Source organism: Ahaetulla prasina, chromosome 6 (assembly GCF_028640845.1).
Source record: "Ahaetulla prasina isolate Xishuangbanna chromosome 6, ASM2864084v1, whole genome shotgun sequence".
Lineage (NCBI taxonomy): Eukaryota > Metazoa > Chordata > Lepidosauria > Squamata > Colubridae > Ahaetulla > Ahaetulla prasina.
The window spans coordinates 52,251,438-52,268,700 of record NC_080544.1 but is presented as its reverse complement, the minus strand read 5'-3'; the positions used below and the strand labels follow the sequence as shown (position 1 = coordinate 52,268,700).

Below are 17,263 nucleotides of genomic sequence, written 5' to 3'. Positions count from 1 at the left end.
AGGAAAGCAATAGCTTAAGCAACAAGAATTTACTATTTGCATAAAAATTTCTACTCACAGACTGTCCTTACATCTATCTTATTAATTTATCCATTACCTGTGCTTTAAATTTTTCTGGTATCTTTCTCTGAATAATGCATCAACTCCATCAAGTCACCTCTTTTTTAAGTCTCCCCCTTCAGCTCAATTATTTACTCTTCTTTCATACACTGTTTTATAGTTCATTCCTCATACTTTTTCCCTAAAAGTTAAAACCATTTCAGTGTATTTATTTTGTATTGGAAGTTATACTGCATAGACCTTATTGCATGTATTTCAAAAAAAATAGTTTTTGAAAACGCTTGAGACTTCTTTTGTTGTTTCAACAAAGGTACTAATGATAGTCTGTGCCTAATCTCATTATATTGAATTACATTTGATGAAGCGGATAGGAAAACAAAACATTGATATTGTTGTAACATATGTCATCTGTGCTATGCTTTATAATTAGAAAGTTTGTAATTAGAAACTTTGTAAATGGATTCTTGTTTATCTTCAAATAATTATATTATTTTAACATTAACTTGAATAGTTTTATTTTCTCCTTTGTTATCTATTAAATAGACAGAATAATAAAAGGTATATTTTTAGATTAACTGTGAGCTATGAAGAATTACAGATTTTGAATATTAAGAATATTTTTGTTTTAGAAATTCATGAATGTTTTTTTTAAATAGAATCACTAGTTATTTCAGAATACGCTTAGTTCTTTGAATGTCTTAAAATAATGTACTAATTTGAGCTTTGATTTCAGATTTACAGTGGCTGAACATTGACGGCTCACTTTCTTTATACAAACATCTTTGTGGAAAAGTAGTGGTATTAGATTTCTTCACCTACTGCTGCATCAATTGCATCCATATTTTGCCTGATCTTCATGATTTAGAGGAGAAGTACTCTGATAAAGGTATTAAAGCAGTCAATACTTTGTTCAAAGATAGATAATAGACTTCAAGAGGGCTTGCTTGTGGAAACATAACAACTCTAACCTGATTCCCTTCTTGACTCTGCCTTTAGGCTCTGCTTTTCCTTTTACTACACTCTTCTCATTCATGAACTAGAGCCAGCTTGATGCCTCAGCCTTACCTTCCTGCATGTACCAACAATCAGCTAGTGAAGATTTGGCCTTCCTTCTTTAGCTGCTCCTTCATTTCTAAATCCTTTAACAATAAAGATAGGAACTATACATAAATATAATTGTATTTTCAGTTGCAAAAAAAAATGTTCTTATCCTTTTAAAGATTAAAATGTAGGCAGTACATGAGAATTTCATTGGGTAGTGTGTGCCTTTTCAAAAAATCCTACTATTATCTAGTAGCTTCTGATTGCAGAAAGTCTGAAAAGTGTCTAAGTGTACAAGCACAAATTGCTATCTTCTGACATATACATTTTACAAAATGCCACATTATTCCTCCAAATATAGTTGTTTCAAATCGAATGCCAATATTATAGATGATGCTTAAATACAGAGAGTTTTTTTCATTGTCAATGTTGGTGCATATCTTTTAATTATTATGCCATTATTATGCCATTATTATTATGCCTAAAAATTGTGAGTCTATATTGATACATGCAAGGACTTGGTGGGTAAGATGCTGAGCTTGTTGATCGAAAGGTCGGCAGTTCAGCGGTTCGAATCCTTAGTGCTGCATAACAGGGTGAGCTCCCGTTACTTCTCCCAGCTTCTGCCAACCTAGCAGTTTGAAAGCACGTAAAAAATGCAAGTAGAAAAACAGGTACCACCTTTGGTGGGAAGGTAACAGCGTTCCGTGCGCCTTTGGTGTTTAGTCATGCCTGCCACATGACCACGGAGACATCTTCGGATAGCGCTGGCTCTTCGGCTTTGAAAAGGAGTTGAGCACCACCCCCTAGAGTCAGGAACGACTAGCATGTATGTCCGAGGGGAACCTTTACCTTTATTGATACATGCATCAAATCTATAGGAATTAATGCCAACTAACATATTTGTCTAATGCTTTCCTGTCTTATCCTTGCTAGGGCTATTTCTGAATTCATAATGGTATTCACAAGGTTATTTTAAACCCTAATGCACATTCTTATCACATTGACAGTCTGGAAATGACCTGTTGGACTGCTGTATGAGGAAATGCTTCTTGACAGAAATACTTTGGGATAGAGCCAGTTCTTTTTCAATGCAGTTTTAAATCTAGCCTGATCCTAGAATTTTACTGTGCAGTTTTTTATTCTTTTTGCTCTGTTGTCAATGAAATTGTCTTAAAATATAGTTTACTTTTCTTTTAAACAGAAAACGTATTATTCTAATCAAATTGATTTGCCTAAATACAAATTCTGGATTATTACTTTGACCTATACAAAATCAGAACAAATAACAGGCTGTGTTCTATGATTTTTCATTCATTCTCTTTTTTTGTCTAATGCTTCACTGTGCATTGAAACAACTGTGAAGTTTTGCTTATCTTTCAAACGAAATTACAAGCAGCAGAAATAGGGGTAGAACTAGCAGATCCCATTTTAGTAGCAAAATTATATACAGTGTTTTCCCGAAAATAAGACTCTGTCTTATATTTTTTTGAACCCTGAAATAAGCGTTTGGCCTTATTGCCATGTGCTCAAAAGCCCAATTGGATTTATTATCAGGGGATGTTTTATTTTGGGGAAAACAGGGTAATAGCAGTGTAAAACATGAATGTATTGCATAATCATTAATAATTTATGTGCTATATTTTCTGTCGTATTTTTATTTATTGAAATGATGAAATTTGCTATTTTATTATATCTCATTGCCATTTCTGTTCAGCTTTTAATAGATATATTTAGTGTCATTGATATTATGTTATGGTGGCACAGTGGTTACAATGCAATGTTGCAGGCTAACTCTGCCAACTGCCATCAGTTTGATCCTGACTGGCTCAAGGTTGACTCAGCCTTCCATCCTTGCAAGGTTGGTAAAATGAGAACCCAGATTGTTGGGGCAATATGCTGACTCTGTAAACCACTTAGAGAGGGATGTAAAAACACTATGAAGTGGTATTTTAAGTTTAAATGCTATTGCTACTCCTTCGTTTCAATGAATATGTACTCATAACCAAATAGCATTCACTTTTGGCTATTTAGTGAAAGGAAACACAATAACAACTTTCACTTGTGCAGTAAGACTAAATTCTACTTATACAGTACAGATGGTAGCAGCTCTAGAAGTCCAGTCTGCATTAATTCTGCTGCTTATCTTCAATTCTTAAAATAGGAAGAGGAAGGAAGAATAATTTATAAATTCTTGCAGACTTCTGTATGTCTTCAAAATGATAAGCAGAGTGCAGCATTATCCTTATTTCTATTAAATCTTGTATCACTTTTTGAACTCTTATTCTAAACTTAAATGAAAAGATAGTGCATGAAATGTTTTATTATTTATTGCAGTACCCTTGATACTCTTTATCAGGTCGTTTTTATAGCAGAAAAAAAACCAGTTGAATTCTAAACTATTAAAAGCATTTGTTCTACTTGGTAATAAATTTAATTAAATACAATATAAAAGTCACTTAAGCATGTGGGAAAGGATACTGAAATCAGACCTATCATTTCCTCAGTTCTTTTGACCTAGGATTCTGTCTCTTAACAGAGTACAAGGTTATTTACGGTGATATTGTGTCAACTCTGCATAATAGAAAGATGAACAAGATTTCTGGGACTTCTTTTTCTCAGAAGAACATTATAACAGTTCCTCTCTGAATGTCTTTTATCCTGTCTTGTAAAGTGGGTGCGAGAATAACCTTGAGAGAAAGACAAAGAACCATAGCCTCAGACATCCCACTGAAATGTCCAATTTTGTTATCCAGTCTTCTGGTTTGTAAAATTACTGTAGGGGGTCATTTTGAAGTTGATTGTATAAGCTGTCAGTATGTTAACCACCATAAAGGTATGTTATAATATGTGCAGTGTTAAACAAGACTCCAAGTTTTATTTGTTGCTTTGTCTTGATTGAGGCTGCTCCCTTTCTTAGCTTAAATCTTGATGCTGAGGCTGTAGCTTTGGGCTTTCTCATTTTAATGCTTTATTATGAATTTTAGAAATCTATTTTGACAATCCTTGATCTCTTCTGTGTTACCCCAAGAATATATACTAAGGAGGGGCAATCTGACCCCAAGTGCTGTTACATATTTAAAGAAAAATCAGGAAAATATAATTTGTTTATGAAATATACATCCAGGTTTTCCTTTGGAATTGTTCTAAGTAGTTAGCAATAATAAAAATAAAGTTTAAGAAAAACAGAATTATAATTAAACAGATCTAAAACAATTATAGGATCCAAATCTTGGCTAAGTATATCAATTTATCTTTTGTCTCCATTGCAAAAACTGTCTCTAAATTTCATTGTTAGTCTCCCAGAACGTCACTGCAGTACTGTTTCTATGATGAAGGAAAAAGTGATAACTCAGTAGCAGACAAGGGCTTTGAGGGGCAGGGTGAGGAAAGATGGCAGCTAAAGCATTACGGTCACAGCCCTATTCCTTGGTATGTGTACAACATCAACACATACAACAAAACAGAACAGAATGCTTTCATCTTGCTCTTTTGACACCACCAGCCTCTGTATTGATAAGCCCTTTGTTTTACATGCAAAAAGGCCATGATTAATTCCTGATTGAGTAGAAAAAAAGTTGTGTATGAACCTTAAAAGTTTTCATTGCCATTAAGATAGACAGCATTGAGCTAGATAAAATGGTGTGGTAAGTCAATTTAACTCAATATATGAGCCGAGGTGGCACAGTGGTTAAAGTGCAGTACTGCAGGCTACTTCTGCTGATCACCGGCTGCCAGGCGTTTGGCAGATCGAATCTCACCAGGCTCAAGGTTGACTCAGCCTTCGATCCTGAGGTTGGTAAAATGAGAACCCAGATTGTTGGAGGCAATATCCTGACTCTAAAAACCGCTTAGAGAGGGCTGTAAAGCACTATGAAGCAGTATATAAGTCTTAAGTGCTATTGCTATTGCTAATATAAAGAAATTTATTCTAAACTACTGGATGCCTTTCTTGACAGCTCATGTGAAAAAATCAAAGTTGCACTACCCTCTCCCAAATATTCCAAAGCATTCTAAAGAATACTTTCACATACTTCTAAATGATATTAATAAAAAAACAAGTATGAAAAATTAGGCAGTTTTGCCTTTCCATTTACAAATGTAGGTTGACCACATAAAATGTACAATTTAATAATAATAAGTCTGAGAAAGTTACAATCCCCATCCCCACATGGGCAAATGTGCTTAGCTACAGGGATTTTACTATACCTGCCTTATCGAAATGCAGATGAAAATATGTTGAGTGTAGCTTTAAATTTTATTTTGTTGGAATAGCCATCTGGAATTACATGCCCCTTATTGTTTGAATAATTAATTGTTTACTTTGAATATAATGTATTAACGTATTAAGAATACTGTAATAGAGATAACCCATATGAAGTCAACTTATGCTATATTGTCTGCTTCCAGGGTGAGCAAAAGTTATCTATTAGAATTAGAGGAGTCAGCCAACAGGAAAGCATTTTGATCTAATAAGAGCAATAAGCCTCTAGCACATTTTATAACACTGGTATTAGACACCTATATATTTTTACAATGAAGTTCTCTATATGTTTGTTCTTGCTGAAAACCACATACATAGTATAACTATCTAGCTTATCCCATGCATCCCAGCAACAGAACAGAATTCCAACTGGGTTTATTAAATGTGGCATATATGAGCTTGTCGATCAAAATGTCGGCAGCTCGGCGGTTCAAATCCCTAGTGCTGCCGTGTAACGGGGTGAGCTCCCGTTACTTGTCCCAGCTTCTGTCAACCTAGCAGTTTCGAAAGCACGTAAAAATGCAAGTAGAAAAAATAGGGACCACCTTTGGTGGGAAGGTAACAGCATTCCGTGCGCCTTTGGCGTTGAGTCATGCCGGCCACATGACTACGGAGACGTCTTCGGACAGCGCTGGCTCTTCGGCTTTGAAACGGACATGAGCACCGTCCCCTAGAGTCGGCAACGACTAGCACGTATGTGCGAGGGGAACTTTTACTTACATACATACATACATACATACATATATATATATAATATTTGTTTTTGTTTTATTTACATTTATATCCCGCCCTTCTTCGAAGACTCAGGGCGGCTTACAGTGTATAAGCCTGTATAAGCTTACAGTTTTTTGAGGTTTTTGCGGGTGTTTGTATGTAGGTCTTTGGTTATTTGGGTTTTCTCCCGCATAAAATTGGAAGTGTCTTGGTGACATTTCGACGAAGTCTCATTCGTCATCTTCAGGCTGGTGTTTACAGCTTCGTGCTTCTAGGAGCAATGTGTGATCGCAGCTGTTAAAAGGAAGAAACAGCTGCGATCACACATTGCTCCTAGAAGCACAAAGCTGTAAACACCAGCATAAAGATGACGAATGAGACTTCGTCGAAATGTCGCCAAGACACTTCCAATTTTACACGGGAGAAAACCCGAATAACCAAAGACATACATACATACATACATACATACATACATACATACATACATACATACATATGGAGAGAAAGAGAGAGAAAGATGTGACTTTATGTGTGTGTGTGTGTGTGTGTGTGTATAAATAATATTTAAATGTTTCATTGTCAATGCCATAAATCTCATTGTTTGTTTCTTCTCTTGCTTTCAGATGGTGTCCTTGTTATAGGTGTTCATTCAGCAAAATTTCCAAATGAAAAAGTTTTGGATAACATCAAAAGTGCTGTTCTTAGATATAACATCACTCATCCTGTGGTAAATGATGTTAATGCAACCCTCTGGCATGAGCTAGAAGTGTCCTGTTGGCCAACCTTGGTAATTGTTGGACCTCGTGGCAATATCTTGTTCAGTTTGATTGGTGAAGGGCATAAGGACAAACTATTTCTATTTACATCTATAGCCTTAAAATACTACAAAGAACAAAGACAAATTAATAGTAATAGAATTAGAACACAGCTATATAGAGACTCTTTGTCATCTTCACCTTTGCTGTTCCCTGGGAAAATTGCAGTAGATAGTTCTGAAAACACCTTGGTAATAGCAGATGCGGGACATCATAGGATTTTGGTTGTAGAAAAAAATGGTCACATTCTGCACATCATTGGAGGTAAGGGTAATCTAAATATATTTAAAGATCTGATACTTTATTGTTTTGTTGATTAATGATTAAAATAAAATTATTTTAAAACCTTGCATTTTACCCTGACAACTCTCATGGCAAATTCTGAATTCTGTCTGTCTTCCTCAATTCTTTAATATTGCAAACTATATTAGCTATATTAAAATTAGCTTCTTTGAGTGTATATGGAGCTGCAAATAAATAATTATCTAATTCTGAGCTCTAATAACCATACAAAACTTAATAAATCCTGAAAATGATGTCACATTTTTCAGACTTGAAACTGGTATACTACAAATAATATGAGCAGTACACTATGAAATTCAATTAGAGGTTGCTTATTGTAGTACATAGCTGACTTCATGTTTTCTTGGCATTGCATTCCATTTTGCATTATATTACACAACTCTTTGTCTTTGAAAGCTGAATCTTTAAAGGAAATGGTTGTAGATACAATAAATGTGTGTGTTTGTTAATGTTTAAAGATTAACAGATTATATTGCAAGGCATTCTATAAGTTTAAAAATTCTGCTTTTGAAAAAAAATCTATACTTTTCAGTGGAAAAATATTAAACATATCGACTAATATTAATTTTATTTGATTAGACCCACAGCTATATTGCTGTTCTAATTAATGTAAAATAAAATTCATTGCAACCTAAATTTGACTTGACTGTGTACCCATTGTTGACCTCTAGCAAAAGTTATACTTTTGTTTTATGTTATTTTTGTTCAAGGACCAGACAGAGGAAGAAATGATGGAAATTTTTCAGAAGCATCATTCAATTCTCCACAAGGAGTTGCCATAAAGAACAGTATTATTTATGTAGCAGATACAGAAAACCATCTAATTAGAAAGGTAAATTGATTGATTATGTTCTATCATGTCAGTACCAATTTAGCAACAATATAGACAATCTGTCCCTAACCTGGTCCTTACCTTGAATTTTTATATGGATAAAAACTAATGCTGACACAATTATTCAAGGGTTATGCAATGTGACCAGCAATAGTATTTCTAAATATATTTTTAATTCAAGTAGATAGAAAAAAGTATTATTTTTCTTTCTGTATAAGCTTTTAAAGCAATTTACTAAATGTAGGTAATTCTCATTTAGCAACTGCAGTTGGGATCAGCCACCTTGTCACATGACTGTAACTGTGCTTATGATTTTATTTCAACTATCCTTTGCTTCATGGCATCGGAGGGATATGGCTCCAAACAACGGGTCGAGTTCCAACAGTGAAAAATGTTCACACACAAAGAAGCTGAGTAAAAGACTATAAAATCTAACAGTCTTTTTTTTTTTTTACCATTCTCCCACCCTTTGAAACACAGTCCCAATGCTAGCAAGAAGGAAATTAATGTTTGCATTTACATTCAGTGGAGAAGAAAAAATTATTAGTAAGCACCCGCTGCACATTTGCGGCAGCTGTGAGCTGCTTAGGAGCCAAAAAGCCTTCATTGTGAAATTAATTACATTCTTGTCAGTGGCAGGCAGTACGAGAGTTCTAATCAACTAATTAAGGTCACAGATCTGAGTTCGTTAACTTGCAGTTAGCACCTTTCAGGAAAGAGCTGCACTGCAGAGAAAAGCAGATCAAGAAGAAGGAACATGTTCAGGTGGGATGGGGAGAGAAAACAGGTCAGGCATAGGACAACACATATGAGCTGATTTTAATGACAAACACGGGACAGAGATGCTGCAAAGTCTCTTTTTCATAAATTTTTATTCCTAAATGAAGACACTGATCTCAAAAGTTACTTTTTTATCACTGTTATTATCACTGAACAATCACTGTGAGGCAGTTGCGAAACATGGACTGTTAGAAATCAGTTGTTTTCAGCATAGAAAAATGTGTGCATATATGCATCTCATTCATATTCTTTCCATGAAAACCATTTTGTAACTTTTTAATATGTTCCATTTCAAACCGTATTTTAATTGGCATCCCAAAATATCGGTATCTTGGTGCTGATAATAATCTCCAACCAACTTAGATTCTGCATATATGAAATTATCTCTACTTGTCATGTAGTGTTAGTAAGAAGTTCAAAACTTTCCATGCTAGTGTTTTCTATTGAATTGTAACATCTGAAATGATTACTATGTCTACTCACTACTCTTAGAATTAAGATTTAAAAAGCCAGGTTTTCATTTATACTGTTCTATATTTTTTTACATAAATTTTTTTGTCATTAATTTATATTGTGGATTAATCCTATAGATACTCAATTAGTGTAACTTTTATTTCAATTAATGAACTTTATTATCTCATTTCATAGAAATCATTTGCTTTATATATTTTGATGTAATCTAGTGGTTTGCAAACATTTTTGTCTCAGGACCTTTTTACATTCTTAAAAATGTTTGAGGACATTAAAGAGATTTAGCTTATATTTATGGATTAGTAAATTAGAAATTAAAATTTATAAAATTTAAAGTATTTGTATCTTTGACTTTTGGACTCCCTGAAAAGTTCTCAAGGACTCCCAGGTCTCCAGACCACACTTTGACAACCAATGTTTTAATTGAAAAAAACCATTGTTACCCCAGCAGACAAGATATAAATTCTTCACTAAAGATATAAACTATTTCAAAATTAAAGATATGTGCTACTCTAGTACTAACTCTAAAGCAGGGTACAAGCAAGCTGTCTTTGCTTGCACAAGTATAGTATGTTCAAAATAAATATTAAAGTATTAAAGGTATTTTATTAAAAATGGTTAATAGTATAAAAAGATGTACCATTTTAAAAGTTTACTGAAAAAATAAATTAATGTAAATTCTTTGTGCTCTTTGACTTCGTTTGTTTGTTGGTTTGTAATTAGTAACAAGCTCAGAAAATACCAGTAATTCCACAGATCAACCCTGAATTACACATATTCTCCTTTATTAAAATAAATTAACAATTGATTCTAGATTGACCTGCGGTTGGAGTTAGTGAGCACTGTTGCAGGAATTGGAATACAAGGCACTGATAAGGAAGGAGGAGCCAAAGGAGATGAGCAGCCTATTAGTTCACCGTGGGATATAACTTTGGGAAGCTTAGGTATTTTTATGATGTTTATATTTTATATTTATGATGCTTTTTTCAATGATTGTAGTCTGCTTAATACCATTGCCAGTTCTACTGATCCCTTCCCTTATCTCATGAGCACGCAGAATTATGAGTCATCAATATTTACAATAATTTCTGTGTGTTGAAGGCAATCACAATTTTTTTAGTTGTGCTCAGTTATATGTCCAGATGCATAACCTGCATATTAAATATATAATTTTGTATCTTGTAGCAAAATAATTTTGCAAATGAAGGCAAATATACATGTCCCAGGATAATGTTGCAGGATCTAATCTGAGTTGGTCATCCGGACCAGAGGTTTGTTCATCTAAGCTTTTGGACTCATGCTGGAGCCCATCTTCAGGGAACTTTTCAATCTCACAGAGTGTATGCACTGGGCTCTTCTGTGCATAGTATTTAAATGGTGCCTGGTTGTGTGTGGCTTTTAATTGTTGATTGGGTGGTTGATGGCCAGCTATTAAGTCTTTGATTATTGTTCCTTGTGCTGCTGAGATCTCAGCTTCTAAGTACCTGGTAAGATAGTGGTAAATCAGCACTCCTGTTGACTGTTTCCCATGTTTCAATCATTTCTCTGACTATTTTTGTCCTTTCTCATCCAACAATCTTAGTAGATATGAAGTTGAATGCATGTCCTTATTCATTGCAATGTAAGACCACCAGTGAATTCAGATCTGTGTGTGCTACGTAGTCCTAGGGGCAGTCAATGCAGGGAATCTGGTAAATTACACTAGAATTTTCTCCTACCTTCAAGGAAACTTTGTATCACACAGATTTTAAAGGCAACCATCAACCCTCCACTCAACAACTAACAGCCACATACAATCAGACACCACATAAACACTATGCATAGAACAGCCCAATGCACATATCCTGGAGATTGAAAAGTTTGCTGGGGATAGGCTTAAGTACAAGTCCAAAAGCTTGGAAGAACAAACATTTGGTCCCAATGACCAATTATTATAAAGTTAAAAATGTAGAATATTTTCCATGTTTTAATACTAAATACAGTTTATTCATGAGGGTTCTTGTTTAAGATTACTGCTCTAAAATGGTTTGCTACTCATTTTATTCATGTATGCAAAATATTTTGTTTTCAGATATGTAAGTGAAAGGGGAGAAAAATCTGAGAAAAATTATAGACCCATTTAATTTAATTAAATTAGATTAATATTTTAATCTAATTTTCAACAATATGGTTAAGTGTATCTAAGTAGTGAGTAAATAACTATTTTCCTTACAAACTATTTTATTAGGAAAGTAAATCCTCTTCTATCCTTTTATACTTGTTTTTAGGTAATATAAAATTTACCTGTCAATTTTCATATTATAAAAAAATATAAGTTTTAAGAAGTTATAAACACTACTTGATTATGCATATTAAATTTAGAAAAATTATATTTTTAATTTTAATTTTTAGTTAAGGAAGAAACATAGTAAATTAAATATATTGATAGTTGCTGTTCCAAAATCAAGAAAACTTTTAAAGAGGTGTTTTCTGGATTTGGGGGTATTGTATATAGAAAACAGCTCTTTTCAATAGCAAATACATGAAATCTAAATGGCAGAATTGGAGTCAATCAAATGTATAATTTCATTGCTTTTTTCAGTAAGATTAAACAAAATAGTAGTACAAAATATAAATTACATGGTCATAAAGCCAAAAAGTCTGGCTCTAATTATATTAAAACATGACAATGTGTGTATATTCATTCAAGACATCAAGAGAAGCAATTTTTTTTAGGAACATACATTCATTTTGTAACAACAAAGACAATTTAAACATATATAGCATATAGTTTAATCTTTTTCTGAATTTAATAGGAATATTTAATATTTTAACTTTCAAAATAAAAAAAAATTTCTGGCTCTAGTGCTTTTGAATAGCATTGGCATCTTACTACTTTATTACTGACCATGTGCTTTTCAACATGTACATGCAGAGGATGTTCTTTCCATTCTCATCTATTTTTATTCAGTGCTATTGAAATCAAGCAGTGCTAAACGCATTTTTGGTTGAAGTGTGAAGTGTTCTTGATAGCTGCATTCTTTCTGAAAGACACAGATCTAAGACCTTGGTGTTATGATCTATAAGTGTAACTATGATTCAAGCTTTTGTGTGCATAGCTAGCAAAAGTCTATAATGCCACATAAAATAAGAATTTTAAGTAAATAATATTAAAATATGTAGCATATATGCATATATGACAAAAAGTCCTGGTGAAGGGTAAGTATATATAATATTACACAACTTATGGTAGTATTTAAGTGTTTTGTAAAAAAAAAATTAATGTACATTTGTCCTATTTAAAAGACAACTTGTGATTGAAAACATCACTCTTCACATTCATGGACTTAAATGCATAACATGTCACATTCTGCAACTCAATTAAATTCAGTTTTTTTCTTCTTATTCTCCGAAAATAAATAGATATTATTGCAGAAAATAAAGTGGTTTCTTGGCAAGAGTTTTTCATTTTTATTTAAAAATAAAATCAGATGTTCCATAGCAGAAATCATCAGATACAGTATAAACCATTAAGGAGTTTAATATAAATATATCTTGTGACAATGATTGTCAACTTTATGTATTGGTATTATTTAAAGAAGGAAGATTTCTAACAACCAACATTGGCAAATGGATCAATATATTCCACATTCAGTTCTTGCTGTCTGTTCTTGGCAAGTTTTTTCAGAAGTGGTTTGCCATTGCCTTCTTCTTAGGACTGAGAGAAGGTAACTGGCCCACAACTCGGTTTGTGCCTAAATTCATAGTCTCCCGGATTCTAACCAATGCCTTAACCACTACGCTAATATGGCTCTTGTTCTGCAGATAGTATGGTAATATTATTGCAGATAGTAATGGTTTTAGAAGGGCCATTGGCCCATTTCTGTAAGGGAAGCTCATTACAGGTTAGCTATGGTAATACATTTTGTATGTTACCATAAAGGATTTTTTAAAAATTTAAAAATTCCTTATCTGGGATTGTAGTAGTTTTTATGAAAGGGACATACTCACATTTCCAGTTTCTTTGAACACCAGAGGAATTCAGTAGCAATATTTCTTTTTTCTTCTCCAACGATACCATTTAATTCTACTTGCATTTGAACTTTTCTAAAGAAAAACTGTAGCATAGCTACTAAAGGTAATCCTCAGATTATGATGGCAATTGGGAGTCTAATTTCTATTGCTAAGCAATGCATTCATAAAGCATGACACATGACCTCATTGCTATTGTAACCTCAGAACCCCATGGTTGTTAACTGAGGACTTCACATGATCTCTCAATTGGCTTCTGAGTGCAATTCAAGATAATATATATCACCTTTAGAGCCCTACATTGCACACTACTGGGTTACTTACAGGATTTCCGTCTCCCTATAATATGTGTCTGTTTGAAAAATTCTGAGAGGGCAGGTATATTCCAGATCTTTCCAGGAGGAATGCTTTTTCAGTGCTACGAAATTACGAACAATTTTGTTCTTGCCACAGAGTTGGCCCTGTCCTTTCTGATAGGCTTCAGAAAGCCTCTCAGGACCTGGTTCTTTCTTTGGGCTTTGGGTCATGATATGTGATGTTTTGGAGGGTTGATTGGATAATAATGGCTTTTCTGTTTGAATCACCATTTTATTATTTCATTATTGATTAGTTCATGCATTTTGTTTTGTTTTTAAGGAATGACAAATGACATTTTGTTAATTACAAAAATTCACCAGATAACTTGGAAATCCCCAATATTTGTATCATAGTAAGAAGTTTTTGTTACAGTTTTTAGTTCGTAATAGTGTCCACCAGGATGCGCTCTACTTTTATACTGTTCACTTACTATATCTATTAAATGTATTAAAATATTTTCCCAGAAAAGAAATTATTATTTTTCAGGAAATGATGAATCCCTTGGGAAGAACTGAGGTCATAAAGGTTTTTCAGAGCTATTAATTGTACAGTGTAAATAAATTCCAAAAGGAAATTTAGAAGCTCATATGTGTGTGTTATATAATTAATACATATTTTCCTCTATAATAATTTAGGACGAACAAGGAAAACCCATCAGCTCTTAAAAGATTCAAGTCACGCACACAATGGTATTGCGTCAATACAATATCATTTTCCATCCATACCCCTAATCTTGTTGCTTTTATTGGACAACACAGCCTTTGGAAATTAAGGCTACTTTCACAAAAGAAATTAAAATGATTTCTTCCCTTTCCTTTGCCTGGACTCATCACATGGAAAAAGCAGATAGGAAATTGTATTTCTAAGAAATAGCTTTCTGCTTAGAAATATACTTTATGCTGTTTTTAAAATCACAAACTTGGCCACCTTAATACAGTATGCCATTTCTGATCAAAATTGTTTTTTGTCTTTTTGGAAATCTTAAATTGATAAGATATAATCAAATATTTAAGTTGCTGAAATGTACTGCAGCACCATAAGGATTTCTGAATCAAAACAAAGACCTAAAGTTATAGAAATCCCTAAGATAGCAACCATTCTCAGTAATTATTTGTTTAATGATATTCAAAGTTACAACAGTACTGAAAAAGATGATTTTATGACTGGTCTTCACAATAACTATCACAGCATCTCTGGAGTTGCATGATCAAATTTCGGGCATTTGGCAACCAGGAAGTATTTATGGTGGAATCCTAGGGTCAACATGATTTCCTTTTGCGACCTTCCAACAAGCAATGTCAATGGAAGAAGCCAGGTTCACTTAACAACTTTGTGATTCAATTAATAACCATGGTTATTTACTTAATGACTATGGATAGAAGGTAAAATCAGGAATGATTCACTTAACAACCACATTGTTTAACTATGTAAGTTCTGGTCCCAATTGTGGCCATAAATTGAGAACTATTTGTAGTAGTTAAAAGAATGATGGAATTGTGTTTGAATACCTTTATAAAATTCCTAGAGAGAATGGCCTTCACAAATCTCTGGACACAAGGTGTTCTGAAATACAGGAGAAACAGCAGAGAAGGAGTATTGATCTTTAGCTCTTATTTCAAGTGTGGGAAGTCTAAACAGGCCTTCTCATGACTAAACAGGTCGTGAGAAGGCCTGTTTAGACCCCCACACACACATATATATATGATTTAATTTTCAATTCAATTCACAGTCTGGGACTAGTAAAAACTTAATATTTCAAGTCCTAACCAAGGGCTTAAGAGCTATTAAGGTAGCTTTCCTCAACCTTTTGGGCACCAAGGTCCAGTTCAGTGATGAGAAGTTTTTCCGCGGTGTGGAGGAGGTTTGGTTTCTTGTGCTGCCTGCATCCTGCAGATGGGGCATCACTTGTTTTCACAGCCTGGTTTCTGGCATGCCATGGACTGGTGCCAGTCCACAGACCGGGATAGGGGACCCCTATATTAAGGTAGCATCTGAGTATATAGGCAGTTCCAAGTAGGGTGGTTTTCTGCAAGTCATGATATTTAGGTGTAATAAGTTCAAAATGTCCATCTTGGCAGCCCTTTGGGTATTGCTCAAAGGGCTCCTATTACTATTGGTACAACCATTGATTTCTTCCTCCATGCTTACTCAACTTCAATTTGCAAATCACAGTATTTTGATTTTTTCCCCCAGCTGTTTCTCTTCAATTCATGCATCACTTGGTATTGCAATATCAACGAATCAGACTTTTCTTTTTCACAATAGTGATGTCAGGGGTGTTGTGGGCCAGATATCTATTTGGATCTGAAAGTCCCACAGGATCCTGACTTGTTCAGTTTCAAGAACTTTGTCAATTTGGTGTTTCTAGTAATTTTTGCTGCATTTGAACCCAAAGTTCTGACAAAGCTTCCAATCTATAATTTTGGCAGCTTAATCATGACATTATAGATAATCAGTCTCTGAGATTTTGCTACAGCCACTGGTTAAATGATCTACTGTTTTGTCTTTTTCATTGCATAAGCAACATTTGCTGTTGTTGCTGACATTTTGAATTTTTGCTTTCATGGAATTGGTCTGCAAGGCGTATTCTTGGACAACCAAAATGAAGCCTTCAGTTTCTTTCTTCAGCACTCCTATTCTCAACCAGCTCCATCTTAGCTTTGTGTCTACCTTTCCTTCAATGTAATTCAGGTATTAACTGTGCATAGGCTTCTTTTTCCAATTAAAAACCCAATGTTCAATTGTTTCTTTTTGATATTCTGCTTTCAATCTTGTTTTTAAGAAGTTTCCCTTGTTCATCTCCTTCAGCAGAGGTTCTTTTGCTTTTTTTTAATGTAGTCATTTAAGCTGTGTTCTTTCCTCTTCCACAGTTTATTTCACCTATAAGGGACTTCTGCCACCCTGAGATCTTGGCAAGTACAATTGATGAAAATCACTTTTTGGTGCATTGTCATTAGTTTTCTTGTCTTTCAATCCAAGTTATCAAGGTCTAGCTGAGTCCAGCTGAGTATCTTATTACAGGAACTGCCAGGTTTATGATACTGTTGTTTGTTGCACCTTCAGCCAGATGTTTAGACTGGATTTGGCATTTTTATCTATCTAGTTAGTAATTCTCAAGGACCTGGGATAGGCAAGTGTTGATGTTTAATAAAGATGATTTGTAGCAAATTTATTTGCCATTCAGCTCGGGGTTCAAAGTGACTTATTTTTTTCTGAGATTACACAAAATTCTGAATCAGAGGTAGAAATTACCAAAAATATTCTTGTAGTATAGAAGCTTTTGCTAAATTAGACCCTTAGAACAACAACTGCTACAGTGTTAAGCAGTCCAATGCCACAAAATATTAAATCAAAGTTAGAATTAATATTAGTCCTTTGCTAGCTTTCATATCAGTTGAGATTGTTAACGAGTTTCAGTCCCACTCTACTCACCATTGATATATCATTAGTTGCACAATGATTACAAACATTTCCCATTTTAGGAAATGGTAAATGTTTTATGGCATTTCTTGCTCTGGATTTTATTTTTTGAATATACTTAGAATTGACTAATTTCATAAGCACCTGGCAAGTATTTAAAACATATATTAATTTAGATTGCAAAGTAGAGGCACA

The 17,263-nt window shown here is 33.9% G+C and overlaps 1 protein-coding gene across 1 annotated transcript in view; it reads left to right on the top strand.

Annotated features, from left to right (window-relative positions):
* The window catches only part of NHLRC2 (NHL repeat containing 2), a 43,841-nt gene that overhangs the window by 3,268 nt on the left and 23,310 nt on the right, over window positions 1–17,263 (top strand). The window contains exons 2-5 of the mRNA XM_058189286.1: window positions 794–946; window positions 6,703–7,158; window positions 7,908–8,029; window positions 10,095–10,224. Of these exons, the coding sequence (XP_058045269.1) occupies window positions 794–946; window positions 6,703–7,158; window positions 7,908–8,029; window positions 10,095–10,224 (861 nt within the window). The remainder of the gene's footprint in view (window positions 1–793; window positions 947–6,702; window positions 7,159–7,907; window positions 8,030–10,094; window positions 10,225–17,263) is intronic.